This window comes from Mobula birostris, chromosome 9 (assembly GCF_030028105.1).
Source record: "Mobula birostris isolate sMobBir1 chromosome 9, sMobBir1.hap1, whole genome shotgun sequence".
In the NCBI taxonomy this organism is placed as follows: domain Eukaryota; kingdom Metazoa; phylum Chordata; class Chondrichthyes; order Myliobatiformes; family Myliobatidae; genus Mobula; species Mobula birostris.
Window position 1 is genome coordinate 2,315,254 of NC_092378.1, and position 18,534 is coordinate 2,333,787.

Sequence of the window (18,534 nt, forward strand, 5' to 3'; positions counted from 1 at the left end):
CACATCTATTCTGTCTAGGCGTTTGAATATTCAAAAGATTTCAATGAGATCTCCCCTCATCCTTCTAAATTCCAGTGAGTACAGACCCAGAGCCATCAAACGTTCCTCGTATGATAGCCCTTTCATTCCCAGAATCATCCCTGTCGTATGATAACCCTTTCATTCCCAGAATCATCCCTGTGAACTTCCTCTGGACCCTCTCCAATGCCAGTACATCTTTTCTTAGATGAGGGGCCCAAAACAATTCAAAAAACAATCTGAGACCTCACCAGTGCCTTCTAAAACCTCAGCATCACATCCCTGCTCTTGTATTCAAGACCTCTTGAAATAAATGCTAACATGGCATTTGCCTTCCTCACCACCAACTCTACCTGCAAGTTAGCTATTAGGGTGTTCTGCACAAGGAGTACCAGGTCTCTTTGCATCTCAGATTTTTGGATTTTCTCCTCATTTAGAAAATAGTCTGCATAATTATTTCTACTACCAAAGTGCATGACCATGCATTTTCCAGCATTGCATTTCATTTGCCACTTTCTTGCCCCTTCTCCTATCTGTCCTACCTGCACCCTACCTGTTTCCTCAACACTACCTGCTCATCCGCCAATCTTCATATCATCTGAAAGCCTGGCAACAGAGCCATCTATTCCATCATCTAAATCATTGATATATAGCATAAAAAGAAGTGGTCCCAACACTGACCCCTGCGGAACACCACTAGGCACTGGCAGCCAACCAGAAAAGGATCCTTTTATTCCCACTCGCTCTCTCCTACCAATCAGCCAATGCTCTAACCATTTTGGTAACTTTCCTGTAATACCATGGACTCTTTAACTTGGTAAGCAGCCTCATGTGTGGCACTCTGTTAAAGGCCTTCTGAAAGTCCAAATATGCAACGTCCACTGCATCATCTTTATCTTTCCTACTTGTAATCTCCTCAAAGAATTCCAACAGGTTTGTCAGGCAAGATTTTCCCTGAAGGAAACCATGCTGAATTTGTCCTATCTTGTCCTGTGTCACCAGGTACTCCATAACCTCATCTTTAAGATCCCTAACAGGGGACAAGGAGAGGGCAGATGAATTTAATGAGTACTTTGCATCAGTCTTCACTGTGGAAGACAGTAGCAGTGTGCCAGGTGGAAAGTGTGAGGGAAGAGAAGTGGGTGCAGTTACTATTACAAGGGAGAAGGTGCTCAAAAACCTGAAAGACCTGAAATTGCGTAAGTCAACCAGACCAGATTATCTGCACCGTAGGGCCCTAAAAGAGGTATTGGTAGAGATTGTGGAGGCATTAGTAATGATCTTTCAAGAATCATTGGACTCTGGTATGGTTCCGGAGGACTGGAAACTTGCAATTGACACTCCACTCTTTAAGAAAGGAGAGAGGCAACAGAAAGGAAATTATAGACCAGTTAGCCTGACTTCAGTGGTTTGGAAGATGTTAAAGTCAATTGTTGAGAATGAGGTTAAGGAGTACTTGGTGACACAGGACAAGGTAGTACATAGCCAGCATGGTTTCCTTAAGGCCTGATGAACCTGTTGGAATTCTTTGAGGAGATTACAAGTAGGATAGATAAAAGGGATGTAGTGGATGTTGTATATTTGGATTTCCAGAAAGCCTTTGACAAAGTGCTTACCAAGTTAAGAGCCCATAGTATTACAGGAAAGTTACTACAAAAGTTGTTGGAAAAGATGTGCTAGCATTGGAGAGAATTCAGAGGAGTTTCACAAAGATGATTCTAGGAATGAAAGAGTCATCATGTAAGAAACGTTTGATGGCTTTGGGTCTGTATTCACTGGAATTCAGAAGGATGAGGCGGGATCTCATTGAAACCTTTCGAACGTTGAAAGGTCTAGACAGAGGAGATGTGGTAAGGATGTTTCCCATGGTGGGGGAGTCTCGGACAAGAGGGCAGAACCTCATGATAGAGGGACATCATTAAAACAGAGATGTGGAGAAGTTTCTTTAGCCAGAGGGTGGTGAATTTGTGGAATTTGTTACCGCAGACAGCTGTGGAGGCCAGGTCTTTGGGAGTATTTAAGGCAGAAATTGATAAGTTCTTGATTGGCTACGCCAGCAAAGGTTACGTGGAGAGGGCTGGGGAGTGGGGCTGAGGAGGGGATAGAAGGATCAGCCATACTTGGATGGCAGAATGGACTCAATGGGGCCCAAATGGCCTAGTTCCGCTCCTACGTCTTAGTATTTTATTATTCGGAAAGATCGCACCAACAGGGTGGACAACCAGTGTGCAAAAGACAACAAGCTCTGCAAATACAAAAAGAAAGAAGAAAATAATAACACCCAATAATTGTGAAATTCCTACAACATCGAATGGCACATCGGTGTACTATAATCACCCTATCCATTCACAAACAAAAAACAACAACCACCATTATCAAAATAAAGCAAGGCATTTTTCATGGTAAGCTATGGTCTGTCTAGCTTTAAACTAACTCTCCAATTTACTGAATTGGATGAATATAGGATATAAAATCTGAGAAAAACAAATGAAATACAGTGACACACGTGGACAATTTGAAATGATACGTTCCTTCATCAGTAAAGCTAAAGCAATGAGTTCAGATAGTAGAGCTGCTTTTGTAAGACATAAACATGAACTTTGGACTGGATAAGTGCAGAACATTAAACATAAAGAAAGGTGCAATAGAACCAATAGAATATAAACAGAGCAGCAGGATACAACACAACCGATATGAAACATGTAACTATCTGGGCTATCAACAAGGGAGGAAAATAAATCAGTGTGATAAAGGAAAAACTTTTGACAGAGTTTACTTCAAGGCTTAAGAAAATCTGCCAAACATATAACAAAGGCAATAAACACTTTCGCTATACCTATATAAATGTATTCTTTTGGCATAATATCTTGGTCTGAAACCTATCTGGAAAATTCACAAAGAAAAATAAGAACTGAAATGACAATTTTCAGAAAACATTATGTACACTTGAATGTACTTAGATTAACACTACCTAGGACAGAAGGGGAAAGAGGAATAACAGACAAAAAAGTTATGTAAGTCAGATCAAACTTCTAAGGATATATTTTCATCAACAAAAACAGGATTCAGCACTTCATGCGAACATACTGTATATAATTCTGATAAGAAGTACATACCACTAAACTTAAATGAAAGCCTAACCCAGAAAAATGAAGAAATTAACACTGCAGAAGAAAATGTTAACTAACTGAAGAACATGGAAGACATCCCCATGATCTGAGCGGACTAGATGCCGACCAGGAAACGTTGAACACCTGGCTCAGATTTAGAGATCTCTTCTCAGAAACAGAGGGGTTCTTTGTGGCAATACAGGACCAGGTGGTAACACAAAAAATATCACAGGTACAAAATAAAAGACAAACAACTTCAAGACAATAAATGCAGAAAATGCCAAGCAAAACCAGAAACAGCCCAACACATTACAGGATCCAGTAGCAGTTTAACTCAATCTGATTACTTACACAGGCACAATGAAGTGTCAAACGTCATTAACCAAAATCTTGCTTAAAAACACAAGCTCATAAAAGACACTATAGCTCATTATAAATACGTCTGATCCAGTTTTAGAATTAGAGTCCTACAAATTATATTATGACTGATCTGTTATTATAGATAGGACAATCCATAATAACCATCTGGATATAATATAAACAAGCAAAAACAACTCAGTTATTAGATATAGCCATTCCAAACATATGGAAATCAATAAGTGAAAAACACCAGAAATATGCTGAATTAAAAGAAAAAACTGAAATACTATGGAACATGAACAAGGTATACATTGTCCCAATAGTGATATCTACAACTGGTCTCATCCCAAAGGCACTACACTATAGTATCAAACAATTTGGTCTACACAGCAATATTTATGTAAATCTCCAGAAACACCACTAGAATAGTCCAGAAGTTCCTAGCATAAGAAATAAATGCCCATACCTCAGGTTTTACCAGCTTGAGCTGAGAAAAATAATAGTAATAATTAATAATAATAAAAATAAGCAATAACTATCGAGAACATGAGATGAAGAGTCCTTGAAAGTGACTTTATAGGTTGTGGGAACAGTTCAGTGATAGGGCGAGTGCATTTTAGTGAAGCTATCCCCTCTGTTTCAGAAATCTGATGGTTGAGGGGTAATAACTGTTCCTGAACCTGATGTGTGAGGCCTGAGGCTCCTGTATCTCCTTCCTGATGGCAGCAGTGAGAAGAGAACATAACCTGGAAGGTGGGGGTCCCTGATGATAGAAGCTGTTTTCCAGCGAAAACGCGTCATGTAGATGTGCTCAGTGGTTGGGAGGGCTTTACCCATGATAGACCGGACCATATCCACTACTTTTTGTAGGATTTTCCATTCAAGGGCACTGATGTTTCCATACCAGGCTGTGATGCAGTCAGTCAATGAATATACTCTCCACTACACATCTAGAGAAACTTGTCAAAGTTTTAGATGTCATGCCGAATTTTCGCAATCCCATTGAGTAGCGGTGCTGCCGTGCTTTCTTTACGTCTATGTCCTCGACGGGCCCACCGAAATAATGACACCGAGGAATGTGAAGTTGCTGACCCTCTCCACCTCTGACCCCTCAATGAAGATTGGCTCATGGGACCTCCAGTTTCCACCTCCTGAACTCAATAAGCAGCCCCTTGGTCTCGTTGACATTGAGTGAGTGGTTGTTGTGGCAGCACTCAGCCAGATTTTCAATCCACCTTCTTTATGCTGACTCATCACCACCTTTGATTTGGCCAACGTCAGTGGTGTCCTCAGCAAACTTGACTATGGCAATGGAGCTGTGCTTAGCCTCACAGTCAAAAGTGTAAAGCGAGTAGAGCAGCGGACTAAGCACACAGCCCTGTGGTAGACCTGTGCTGATGGAGATCGTGGAGCAGATGTTGTTGCTAATCTGAACTGACTGGGGTCTGCAAGTGAAGAAATGGAGGATCTCATTGCATAAGGAGGTATTGAGGCCAAGTTCTTGAAACTTATTAATTAGTTTTTAGGGAATGATGGTATTGAATACTGAGCTGTAGTCGATAAAGAGCATACTAATGTACGCATCTTTGATGTCCAGATGTTCCAGGGTTGAGTGAGGACATCTGTTGTGACAGTAGGCAAAATGGAGTGGATTCAAATTGCTTCGCAGTACACGGTGAATAGCAGGGTCCCAGAGAATGATGTAGAACTGAGAGGCCTAGGGAAAGTGGTGACACGGGTAGACAGGGCAGTAAAGATGGTATTTAGCACATTGGCCTTCAGCAGTCCGTGTACTGAATACAGGAGTTGGGCTGTCGTCGTGCACAAAACTGGTGCTACTGGATGTACAGTACATCTTCGCAATGTTATCGATGCAATCTGCAACCTGTAATTGCCCTGTAAGAAATGTACTTTTTAATCATCTAACCACAAGAGTAATCTTACACCTGCATGTTGGCTGTTTGTCACCCTTTGTCTGTTTATGAACACAGAGATTCTGCAGATGCTGGAAATTCAGAGCAGCACACAAAATGCTGGAGGAACTCAGCAGGTCAGGCAGCTTCTATGGAGAGGAATGAACAGCCAAGGCCCCCCATCAGGACTGGAAAGGAAAGGAGCAGGAGCCAGAATACGAAGGTGGGGGAGAGGGGGAGGAGTACAGGTTGGCAGGTGATAGGTGAGACCAGGTGAGGGGGATGGGTGATGGGTGATGAAATCAAAATCTGGGAGGTGGTAAGTGGAAGAGGTAAAGGGCTGAAGAAGAAGGAACCTGATAGGAGAAGAGAGTGGACCATAGGAGAGAGGGAAGGAGGAGGGGCAAGAGGAGGTGATGGGCAGAAGAGAATGGGTAAGAGTCAAGCAAAAATGGGGAATGGAGAAAGAGAGAATTGCATGCAGCACTGGTGCCCAGAATTGTGTGCTAGTTCTTGGCGTTCACATGTGGCTTATCTTCTAACCCCAGCGGAGCCATTCCTTCTGACAGGAGAAGGGGTAAAGGTGGGTTACTGGCACAAGCCAGTTGCTTTGGGCAGATGAATCTCATCACCCATGGTTGGCAGCTCACCCAGGAGGAGGAAAACTCTGATCTTGGGCCACCACTGCCTTGCAGCTATACCTACGCATGCGGAAGGCTTCAGGAGTAAACCCCGAGGGTAAAATCCAGAGCTGGAGTCCCTAAGGGTGTCCCAAGTTGAGTTCAATGCTAACTGGCTATTCCTGTGATACAACAGGAATTCTGCAGATGCTGGAAATTCAAGCAACACACATCGGCTATTCCTTTGGGCTCATCAGCTGTATGAAGAGGGGGAGCCTGCTACATGGGCATCAGTTTGTTCCCCATGTTGTACTGCCATGGCTTGTGTATTATATAGATAGCTAGGACACAATGTCCATGGTCAACCCTGATGAATGGAGGGTCTTAAATTGGCAAGGGTACAGAAAAGATCACAAGGGTGTCACTGAGACTGTAGGTCTTGAGTTACAAGAAGAGAGTGGAGAAGCTGGGACTTTTCCCTTCAGTCTCAGAGGCAGAGGGGTGGCTTGTAAAGTCACGGAGGGAGAGATCAGGTGGGTGTCAACAGTCTGTTTCCAGGGGCTAGGGGACTCCAAGGCTGGAGGGCACTGTTATAAGGTGTAGGGGGGGGGGAACGATTTAAAAGGGACTTGAGGTGGCAGATTTTTACTCACAGAGGGTGGTGGGTACATGGAACGAGCTGTTAGAGATAGAAGTGGGTACAGTTACAAAGTTGAAAAGGTACTTGTACAGGTACTGTACGTGGGTAGGGAAGGGTTAGAGGGATATGGACAAAACACAGGCAAATGGAGCCAAGTCAGATTGACACTGTTAGACTGAAGGGCCCTTTTCATGCTGTGTGACTCCGAGTCTAATGTGATACAATTCCAAATGTTTTAGAATGAGCATCCCACATAAAACCAGTGCCCTCAGCTCAAGTCATAGTCACACAGGATTACATCACAGAAACAGACCCTTCAGCCCATCTAGTCCATGCCAATCTGTTATTCTGCCTAGCAACACACACATAATGCTGGAGGAACTCAGCAGGCCAGGCAGCATCTATGGAAACAAGTACAGTTGATGTCTGGGGCCGATACGTTGACTGTACTTTTCTCCATGGACGCTGCCTGGCCTGCTGAGTTCTTCCAGCATTTTGTGTGTGTTGCTCAGACTTGCCGCATCTGCAGATTTTCTCTTATTTGTTATTCTGCCTAGTCCTATTGGTTCTCTAGACCAGGAGTCCCCAACCTTTTTTGCACTGCGGACCGGTTTCATATTGACAATATTCTTGCGGTCCGGCTGACCGGTGGGGGGTGGGGGGGGGCGAGGAGAATGGTTGCCAACGGACAAGAGTAGCAGTCAGAAACATTGTGTTTACCCCGAGAAAGACTACAATGACCATGAAGCCTTGCGCGGGCACCAGTGCGTATGCGTGACTTGCGCATGCGTGTACGTGCCGATTTCTTTTCTGCAAATCATTTTTGGCGATTCTGACCGGGGTGGGGGGGCGGTGTTAATCACGACCGGAATATAGGTGATAAGTCGCTAATACACTCAATTTCGTTTCTAAAAGGGTTTATCTAACGAATATAATATTAAACACACAGCGCATATTTTCCTCGCATGAATATAGTGATAAGTCAATTATCAGGGGAGGACAGGGGAGCTTGAAGTAAGTGTTGAACGAACTTCCAGTAGAAGTGGTAGAGGCAGATTCGATATTATCATTTAAAGTTAAACTGGACAGCTATATGGACAGGAAAGGAATGAAGGGTTATGGGCTGAGTGCAGGTCGGTGGGACTAGGTGAGAGTAGCGTTCGGCACGGACTAGAAAGGCCGAGATTGCCTGTTTCTGTCCTGTAATTGTTATATGGTTATATAAGTCACTTATAAGTCAATAGCATCATAACATTTTAAGTAACATTTGGATATTAAACACGCAGCACATATTTTCCCCGTATGAACATATAAAATCATTGCAACACACCAATATCGCTGAATCAGTGGGAGCCCTGGGCTTGTTTCCCTACAACAAGATGGTCCCATCGAGGGGTGATGGGACACAGCGATACTCGAAGGGGGTTCCTTATGTCCAGTCCATTCCATAATTTAGTTTTCGTTGCATTCATTGCAGAGATATGTTGGAAATGGAAGCAACGTTTTCAGTGCTTCCGTGTCTATCTCAGGATATTTAGCCTTGACTTTGATCCAGAATGCTGACAGAGATGTTATGTCAAATATACTTTTCAGCCCGTCGTCATTTGCAAGCTCAAGGAGTTGATATCCTTCCCGCGCTGACATGGATGACGCATGCGTAGTGGGCTCGCGTGCGTTCGAGCTCAACAGTGGGCGTGACAGGGAATGAGGAAAGGTGCAGCTGACTCATATCACCAAATCATATCGTTTCCTCGCGGCCCGGTAGCACATGCCTTGTGGCCCGATACCAGTCCGCAGCCCGGTGGTTGGGGACCGCTGCTCTACACCCTCCCATCCATGTGCTTATGTGAGAATCCTGTTCTTGGACTACAGTTTAGCATTCAACACCATAGTTCCACCCAGGCTTGACAAGAAGCCCAGGGACCTCGGCCTTCACCCTGCCTTGTGTAGCTGGATTCTGGGCTTTCTGTCAGATCGCCGGCAATTGGTAAGAGTGGGCTCCCTCACCTCCACCCCTCTGTCTCTCAATACAGGAGCCCCCCAGGACTGTATACTGAGTCCCCTCCTTTACTCCCTGTATACCCACAGCTCTAATCTGCTAATTAAATTTGCTAATGACACTATATTGATTGGCCTAATCTCAAACAATGATGAGGTAGCCTACAGGGAAGAAGTCATCTCTCTGACACAGTGGTGTCAAGAAAACAACTTCTCCCTCAATGTCGCAAAAACAAAGGAGCTGGTTGTGGATTACAGAAGGAATGGAGATGGGCTAACCCCTATTGACATCAATGGATCTGAAGTTGAGAAGGTAAACAACTTCAAGTTCCTTGGTATCCATATCACCGAGGACCTCACGTGATCTATACACACCAGTTGTGAGGTGAAAAAGACAGAACAGCGTCTCTTTCACCTCAGTTGAGAAAGTTTGGTATGGGTCCCCAAATCCTAAGAACTTTCTACTGGGGCACAATTGAGAGCATCCTGACTGGCTGCATCACTGCCTGGTATGGAAACTGTATCTCCCTTAATCGCAGGACTCTGCAGAGAGTGGTGCGGACGGCCCAGCGCATCTGTAATTGTGAACTTCACATGATTCAGGACAGCTGTGTAAAAAGGGCCCGTAGGATCATTGGGGACCCAAGTCACCCCAACCACAATCTATTCCAGCTGCTACCATCCAGGAAACGGTACTGCAGTATAAAAGCCAGGACCCACAGGCTCTGAGACAGCATCTTCCACCAGGCCATCAGACTGATCAAATCGCACTGATTTGAGTGTATTTCTATGTTACGTTGATTGTTCTATTTACTATAAATTACTATGATTGCACATTGCACACTTAGACGAAGACGAAACGTAAAGATTTTTACTCCTCGTGTATGTGAAGGATGTAAGAAATAAATTCAATTCAATGCTTATCCAAACAATTCTTAAATGTTGCAACTGAACTGCTTTTCCGCTTCTGCTGGCAGTTCATTCCACACTCTCAACACCCTCTCAGTGACGATGATCCACTTCAGGCTCCCCATAAACATTTCACTTTTCACCCTTGACCCATGACCTCTAATTTTCATCTCACCCAACTAGTTCTAGTCAGTGGAAAAAACCTGCTTGCATTTACCCGATTTACCATCATTCTCCTACGCTCCAGGGAGTAAAGTCCTAACTTGTTCAACCTTTCCCTATAACTCAGGTCCTCAAGTCCTGGCAACATCCTTCTAACTTTTCTCTGCACTCTTTCAATCTTATTGACATCTTTCCCATATGTAGATGTCCAGAACGGCACACAATCGACCTGCTGTGGGACCAAAGCCCTCCACACCCCTACCATCCAGGTACCTATCCAAACTTCTCTTAAACGTTGAAATTGAGCTTGCATGCGCCACTGGTGCTGGCAGTTCATTCCACAATCTCACGACCGTCTGAGTGAAGAAGTTTCCCCTTATGTTCCCTGGAACTTTTCACCTTTCACCCTTAACCCATGACCTCTGGTTGTAGTTTCAACCAGCCTTAGTGGAAAAAGCTTTCTTGCATTTACCCTATCTATACCCCTCATAAATCTCCTCTCAATCTTCTATGTTCTAAGGAATACAGTCTTAACCTATTCAATCTTTCCTTACAACTCAGGTCCTCCAGACTTGGCAACATCCTTGTAAATTTTCTCTGCACTCTTTTAATCTTGTTTACATCTTTACTGTAGGTAGGTGACCAAAACTGTACATAATACTCCAAATTAGGCCCCACCAATACCTTATAGAACTTCAACATAATATCTCATCTTCGGTATTCAGTACATTGATTTATGAAGGCTAAAGCTTTCTTTACGACCCTATCTACCTGTGATGTCACTTTTAATGAATTATGGACCTGTGTTCCCAGATCCCTTTATTCTACCTCATTCCTCAGTGCCCCACCGTTCACTGTGTAAGACCGACCCTGATAGGTCCTACCGAAGTGCAACACCTCGCACTTGTCTGCATTGAATTCCATCTGTCATTTTTCAGCCCATTTTTCCAGCTGATGCAGATCCCTCTGCAAGCCATGACAGCCTTCCTCACTGTCCAGTATGCCCCAACCTTGGTGTCATCCACAAATTTGATGAACCAGTTAACCACATTGTCATCCAGACCATTGATATAAATGACAAACAACAGCAGACCCAGCACTGACCCCTGCAACACTCCACTAGTCACAGGCCTCCAGTCAGAGAGGCAACCCGCTACTTCCACTCTCTGGCTTCTCCCACAAAGCCAGCGTCTAATCCAATTTACTATCTCATCTTGAATGTCAAGTGACTGAACCTTTTGGCCATCCTCCCATGTGGGACCTTGTCAAATGCCTTGCTAAAGTCCACGTAGACAACATCCACTGCCTTGCCTTCATCCACTTTCCTGGTAACTTGCTCAAAAAACGTGTTAAACTGTATAATCTTCCTAGTTCTGGCCTCACTAGCACACGGCATGGGTAGCAGTCCTGAAATCACAGCCCCGGAGGTCCTGCCCTTTAATTTAGCACCCAACTCTCTGAGCTCCCTGTGCAGAACCTCATCACTCGTCCTACCCACGTCATTTGTACCTACAGCACATGGCCCATAACCTTTGGCTGTTCACCCTCCCATTTAACAATGCTGAGGATTCGACCTGAGATGTCCTGGACCCTGGCACCCATAAGGAAACATACATTCCAGGAATCTTGTTCTCACCCACAGAACCTCCTTTCTGTTCCCTTAGCTAACAAATCCCCTATCACCACAGCTCGCCTCTTCTCCTCCCTTCCCTTCTGAGTCACAGAAACAGACTCAGTGCCAAAAACCGGGACGCTGTGACTTTCTTCTTCTGGGTCTTCCCTCCAAAAGTATCCAAAGTGATATACTTGTTGTTGAGGGGGATGGCTCATTAACCTTTTACCCCTTCTTGACTGTCACCCAGTTTCCTGTGTCCTGCACCTTGGGTGTAACTACTTCTCTATATGTCCTGCCTATCACCCCCTCAGCTTCCCGAATGATCCAGAGTTCATTCAATTCCAGCTCTATCTCCTTAACACGGATTGCTAGGGGCTGCAGCTGGATGCACTTCTTGCAGGTGTAGTCGTCAGAGACACTGGAGGTCTCCCTCCCTTTCCACATCTGCAAAACGAGCATTCCGCTATCCCGCCTGGCATCTCTATTGACCTGGTAATATCCTTGTAAATTTTCTCTGTGCTCTTTCAATCTTCTTGATATCCTTCCTGTAGGCTGGTGACCAGAACTGTACACGATTCTCCATGAGTGAAGCTCGTGCTGAATGAATTAAAGTCCTCCTTTTAAAATTAACTTGATAATCTATGAATTTTAGTGCACCAGGCAGGTCTGTACCAATATCCCCTCTTTGCCAGCTCATAATGGGATGTAGTTTTCTCCCCTTACGATGAATCAGCCTGTGTTCCCACACATAGCTGTTTCTTTCTTCCCGAACAGAATATTAAATTATGGAACAGTGCAATATGAGCCTGTGGCAGACTCTGAAGCATCCATCAATTATTAAGCCATCAGTAATTGAAAGATTATTGGTAGGTTCTGAAGGGACCTGCACTGAGTAAATGTGGAACCGAATACATAAATATGTGCTGGAATTGGAATGCTAAACACGTTTTGATGAATTGCTCACACAGAGCACAGAGCAGATTATTTTTCCAGATTCACATTCCGATTTATTTATCACGTGTACATGGAAACCCACAGTGAAATGTGTCGTTTGCATTAACAACCAACACAGCCAAGGATGTGCCGGCGGCAGCCCACAAACGTTGTCACACAATCCAGCGCCCACACAGCATGGTCACTGTGCTCAGCGGAACAACACAGAACATGACAAGCAACAAAACAGCAAAGCAAGCCCCATTTCTCCTTCCTACACATGGACAGTTGTCCAACTCCAAAACAGTCCTCCAGTCTCCAGTATCCCAGGCTTCAGCCATGGGGTTTCAACTTCCGGGCTTCTGCTGGACAGAAACGTACAGTACGGAAACCAACCCTTCCACTCACAATGCTGTACCAGCTTAATTAAACAAAACACTTAATCCATTTTGCCTGCACATGGTCCTTTGCCTCCATTCCCCAAATATCCATGTGTCTTTCTAACAATCTCTTCAATGCCCCCATTGTATCTGCCTCTATCAACACTCCTGGCCGCACATTCCAGGCCCCTTCCACTCTCTGTGTAAAGGAATTTGCCCTACACATCCCCTTTGAAATTTCCCTCTCACCTCAAACACATGTCCTGCTGGATTAGTCTGCCTCTACTTTCTTACAAGTTTGTGCAGATTTGGCATGTCACCAAAAACTTTGACAGACTTCTATAGATGCACAGTGGAGAGTATCCTGAGAGATTGCATCGCAGCCTGACCTGGAAATACCCCAAAATGCCCCAAAATGGAAAAGTCTACAGAAGGTGGTGGACACAGGCTAAGTCTATCACAGAGATAACCCTCCCCACTACTGAGCGCACTTGCAAGGAAGACGGCCACAAAGAAAGCAGCATCCATCATCAAGGACCCCCACCACCCAGGCCATGCTCTCTTCTCTCCGCTACCATCAGGCAGGAAGTACAGAGGCTCAGGTCCCACACCACCAGGTTCTGGAACAGGCTCCTGAACTGGTGTGGATAACGTCACTCACCACATCCCTGAACTGATTCTACAATCTGTAGACTCACTCACAAGGACTCTGCAACACATCTTCTCAGTATTATTTTCTTTATTTGTCTTCTTCTGCACATTGATTATTTGTCAGGCTTTGTTTATGTAGTTTTTCATAAATACTATTGTAGTTCCTTATTTTCCTGAAAATGCCTGCAAGAAAATTAATCTCAAGGAAGTATGTTGTAACATACATGTTCTTTGGTAATAACGTTACTTTGAACTCTCATTTCAGCTCTGAGCAGGGACACACCTGTACAATGGGGCGCTGTAGCGAGTGGAACAGTGGTCAGAACAGTAACAGAATGACTTGATAACACCACTAATCCACAGCCCCAAACGTTGGAGGACTGACTTTGAACCTCTGATAAGGTTAAAAGTCAAAGTTTAAAGTAAATTTATTATCAAAGTACTTACTACCCTGAGATTCATTTTCCTGCAACCATTTACAAGAAAATAGAAAAATACAGTAGAATTTATGAAAAGCTACACATAAACTATACAGAACCTATACACAGAGGTCATAGGTTAAGGGTGAAAGGTGAAATGTTTAAGGGGAACATGAGGAGGAACGTCTTCACTCAGAGGGAGGTGAGAGTGTGGAACGAGCTGCCAGTGGAAATGGTGGGTGTGGGTTCAATTTCAACATTTAAGAGAAATTTGGATAGGTGTTACAGTACAAGTGACCCTACTGAATGTAATGGTGTTTAGTGCAAACACTTTCTAATTACAACTATAGAACATCGAATAGTACAGCACAGGAACAGGCCCTTCGGCCCACAATGTTGTGCCAACCCAAGTTAAATTAGTAATCAAATGGCCAACTAAACTAATCCCCTCTGCCTACACAATGTCCGTATCCTTCCATTTTCCTCAGCTTCATCTGTTAAAGTATTAATGTATCTCCTCTACCACCACCCAGACCCACCACTCTCTATTAAAAAAAATTGTCCCCACATCCCCTTTGAAATTACCTCCCTCACCAAAATGTATGCCCTCTGGTATTAGATATTTCAACCCTTGGAAATATCTATTGTCTGTCTACTCTGTCTGTGCCTCTCATAATCAGCTCATGCCTCAGCCCCCACTGCTCCAGAGAAAATAACCCAAGTTTTCCAACTTCTCATTACAGTACATGCCCTCTAATCCAGGCATTTTCTTCTGCATTTTCTAAAAGTCTTGGCATTCTTCCTATAACGGGCTAGCCATAACTCCAGCAATACTCCAGATACATCCAAACTAAAGTTTTATAGAGCTGCAAACTAACTTCCTGACTTTTGAACTCAATACCTTGACTGATAAAGGCAGCATGCCATGTGCCTTGTCATACGCAGATATCATGTTTACAGTCTTGTGTTAAACTCAGTAATGGTACAGCAGTGCAGGCTCTCCACGCTCTGTAAGGCTGCAAGCATCATATATGCTGAGAGATACCTATCTTTGCAAAGCCTTGACTCCCTTGCACTGGGCACCTCCACAGGATCTCTGATGGGATAGTAGTGGAAGAGGTACACCTGACTCCTGTACCTGTCACACTTTGTAAGTTCAGGTTCAAGTTTAACCATACATGAACATAGTCAAATGAAACAGCATTCCTCTGGGTCCAAGTTGCAAAACGCATTACCAACAGCACACAACATACCATACATAGCAGAAATAGCACAGAGTGTAAGGTAACAGAGACAAAGCTGATTTCTAATGCTTGATCGACAGCCTGAGAAGGGCTAAACTCCAATCGTCAGCCCGAGAGACCAGTCAGTGCATCCTGCTGTTCTGTTATAGCAATCCATCATGAGTCACAACCACTCCTCGTCAGCACCTCTGAAACACGGTGAATGAACAAAATTCACTCCTGCTGTTCTGTGGTGTGGGAGAGGTGGATCTGAGGGAGAGTCACACTGTGGGAGGGGTGGTACAGAGGGAGGGTCACACTGTGGGAGGGGTGGTACAGAGGGAGGGTCACACTGTGGGAGGGGTGGTACTGAGGGAGAGTTACACTGTGGGAGGGGTGGTACAGAGGGAGGGTCACACTGGGAGGGGTGGTACTGAGGGAGGGTCACACTGTGGGAGGGGCGGCACTGAGGGAGGGTCACACTGTGGGAGGGGTGATACTGAGGGAGGGTCACACTGTGGGAGGGGCGGTACAGAGGGAGGATCACACTGTGGGAGGAGTGGTACTGAGGGAGAGTCACACTGAGGGAGGGGTGGTACTGAGGGAGGGTCACACTGTGGGATGGGTGGTACTGAGGGAGGGTCACACTGTGGGAGGGTTGGTACTGAGGGAGGGTCACACTGTGGGAGAGGTGGATCTGAGGGAGAGTCACACTGTGGGAGGGGTGGTACTGAGGGAGGGTCACACTGTGGGAGGGGTGATTCTGAGGGAGACTCACACTGATGGAGCTCTCTCTCCTAAAGTTGAAAATTTTCTGCAAAATTGCCAAAGAACGGTTTTGGAGATAGTCAGTGGACTTCGGCAGTGTGAAGTAACACCTCAGCAGTGGGCTGAAACAGTTTTCTTGTCTGGAAGGATTCTGTTTGGTGATGTTTTTCAGTCTATGTCTCTTGGTGTTGAGCAGAGGGAGCAGTTGGCAGATTGCCAAAGTTCGAGTTTGATTTTGCTGGGAACGCGGATGGATTTATTCTGTTTGTAACAGTGGAAATCATCTCCCGTTCGGAGTGCGTATCCCAAGGCGACTGGCTGAAGAGGACTTCCGACTTCGGAATGGCAAGAGGAGCAGTGGACTGGCCAGGAAAAGCTTTCATTGTTCACAGGTGCACAGACAGTGCTGGGGTTTTTTAACACCGCATGACTTCCCTGTCTATCCACTTGTTTTTCCCCTCCTGTCCCGTCCCGTCTCATCTCTGAGCTCTTCCTTTCTCCCCTCGTGTCCCGTCCCGTCTCGTCTCTGAGCTCTTCCTTTCTCCCCTCCTGTCCCGTCCCGTCTCGTCTCTGAGCTGTTTCTTTTTGACTGTTTGCTGGTGTTCGGCTGGGTGTAGACTGTGTAGTATCCCAGTGGAGGTGTTGACCTTCTGAATTCGAACTGTGTCATGGTGGGTGCCCTAAGATGTCTGTGCTGAAGTTGTATGCGGAGGCTGCGGTGTTGGGAGTTGCAGCTCACGGGGAGGACCACCCGTTCAAATTAATAACTTTAAAGAATGCTTTACCGTGTACTGTGCCTACTTCAGTCGCTAGGAATGCTGCCATAAAGACCATGGCGGAGACTGTTGGAGGCCGCGAGGGCATTGCTGTGAAGCGGTTTTGAACGGGAAGACTATTTTCTATATGAAGTTGGCGAGTGGTGTGCTTTTGGCCCTGAGTCGGGGTTAAGGGTGGGGAGAGTTTTTATGCAGGTGGAGCTGGTGTTGGCCCCCATACAGGTGGGACTACTCTCCAACGTCCCTGACAAGGTCCTCATCCCCCTACCTGCACTCCATCAGCGAGGTGCGTTTGAAAATAACCCCGGTAGGGTACAGGGCACCTCCTCAGGGTTATGAGCACCCATTCTCATTCCAGCGCTGTCTGCTTATGCAGCTAGAGCAGGGTTGGGGTGCCAAGAGGCAGCTTCAGGTATATTTTGAGGGGCATTATTATACCACCCTGTGGGCTACAGGACGCCTGAGGTGCCACGCCTGTAAAGAGTTCGGGCCTAGTCCGAAGAATTGCCTGAACTGTCCGGCTGCCAACTCTGCCTCGGAGGCACAGGGTGATACAGCTGGACCTCCCCCCGGCTGACACCCCTCCCCCCCGCTGACACCCCTCCCCCCCGCTGACACCCCTCCCCACTGCTGACACCCCTCCCCCATCCACCCTGTTGTCCCCTCCCGCCTGTTGCCTCCTCCACCCTTCTGTCCCCTCCCTGTCCACCCTGTTGTCCGCTCCCCCCCAACGGGCCATCGGCTGTGGAGGTCGTCGTTGGAGACAGGGCGGGTGACAGTGAGGGGTGAGTTCAAGTGGGGACAGGAAGGTGAAAAAGAATAAGAGGCATCTGAAGGCTTCTCCCCCCGAGAAGGAGCAGCTTGTTGCTGTTGAACCGAGCCTGGAGGGTCTTGTGGCTCCTGAAATCCAGCCCCAACCACAATCTATTCCAGCTGCTACCATCCGGGAAACAGTACCGCATCATAAAAGCCAGGACCCACAGGCTCCAGGCCAGCTTCTTCCACCAGGCCATCAGACTGTATTTCTATGTTACATTGACTGTCCTGTTGTACATGCTATTTATTATAAACTACTATAAATTGCACATTTAGACGGAGACGTAAAGTAAAGATTTTTACTCCTCATGTATATGAAGGATGTAAGTAATAAGTCAATTCAGTTCAATAAAGCAAGCATCTGGGGAAGTCAGGGAGGGGAGGTGGTGTCGGAGGCTGAGGACGCCTCTGAAATGGAGGTCAGCTAGCCTCAGCATATCTGCGGCCTGAAACGACAGAGGGATGTGTCCCCTGAGACTGGAGATCAGGGGCCACAAGAGGAGGAGGAGGATTTACCCCCGGTTGAGGCTGTATGTGTGGAGTATTTTCCCCCAGAGCTGAGGATAGCCCTGTCCTTCAGGGGCCCTCTGCTGGGATGGCATCTCCTGATCATGTGTCCTCCAGGCTGGGGAGCGGTGCCACTGTAGAGGGGCCGTGTGGGGAGGCAGACGTCTTTGATTGAGACTGCACACTCAGGGAGCGTATTCCCTGGGGATGGGCAAAGCCCTGGAGAACAGGGGTCACCAGTGGGATTGGTTTCCCAGATTCTTGCCTCAATTAAGGTCAAGTGCCCTGCTGAGGAGTGTGTAGTCCACGAGGGAAACCGGAGACACCCAGAATCGCCATCCCACACGGCTAATCGGAGGGAATATCTCCCGAGGGGTGAGGAGGTTGGGGACTCTCCCAGTGCTGATTCCGGGGAGGGTGACAAGGATGTGGAGGTGGGTTTGATCCAGCAAGCTCATATCCTGGCTGTGGGAGGGTTTCTGGATCGAGAGGTGGTGGGGCCTCCCTCTGTCACTGGACCTGGGGATAGGGTAGGACCAGCAGCTACAGTTAGTGTGAGGAGGGACGTGGTCTCATCAGGTGTGGCTGACGCCTGCTTGGCGGGTGACGAGAGCATTGGACGTACTGAGGGATTCTGGATCGAGAGGTGGTGGGGCCTCCCTCTGTCACTGGTCCTGGGTATGAGATAGAGTCTGTGGTCAGATCTCCCGTTAGTC

General features: G+C 46.2%; 1 protein-coding gene across 2 annotated transcripts in view; it reads left to right on the plus strand.

Annotated features, from left to right (window-relative positions):
* syt10 (synaptotagmin X) overlaps positions 1-18,534 on the plus strand; it is an 83,877-nt gene that overhangs the window by 17,170 nt on the left and 48,173 nt on the right. Inside the window, exon 2 of one of the 2 annotated variants that reach the window (XM_072269311.1) lies at positions 5,625-5,643. The exons of the other annotated variant lie outside the window; for it this stretch is intronic. Coding sequence (XP_072125412.1) covers positions 5,625-5,643 — 19 coding nt within the window. The remainder of the gene's footprint in view (positions 1-5,624; positions 5,644-18,534) is intronic. 2 annotated transcript variants of the gene reach the window in all.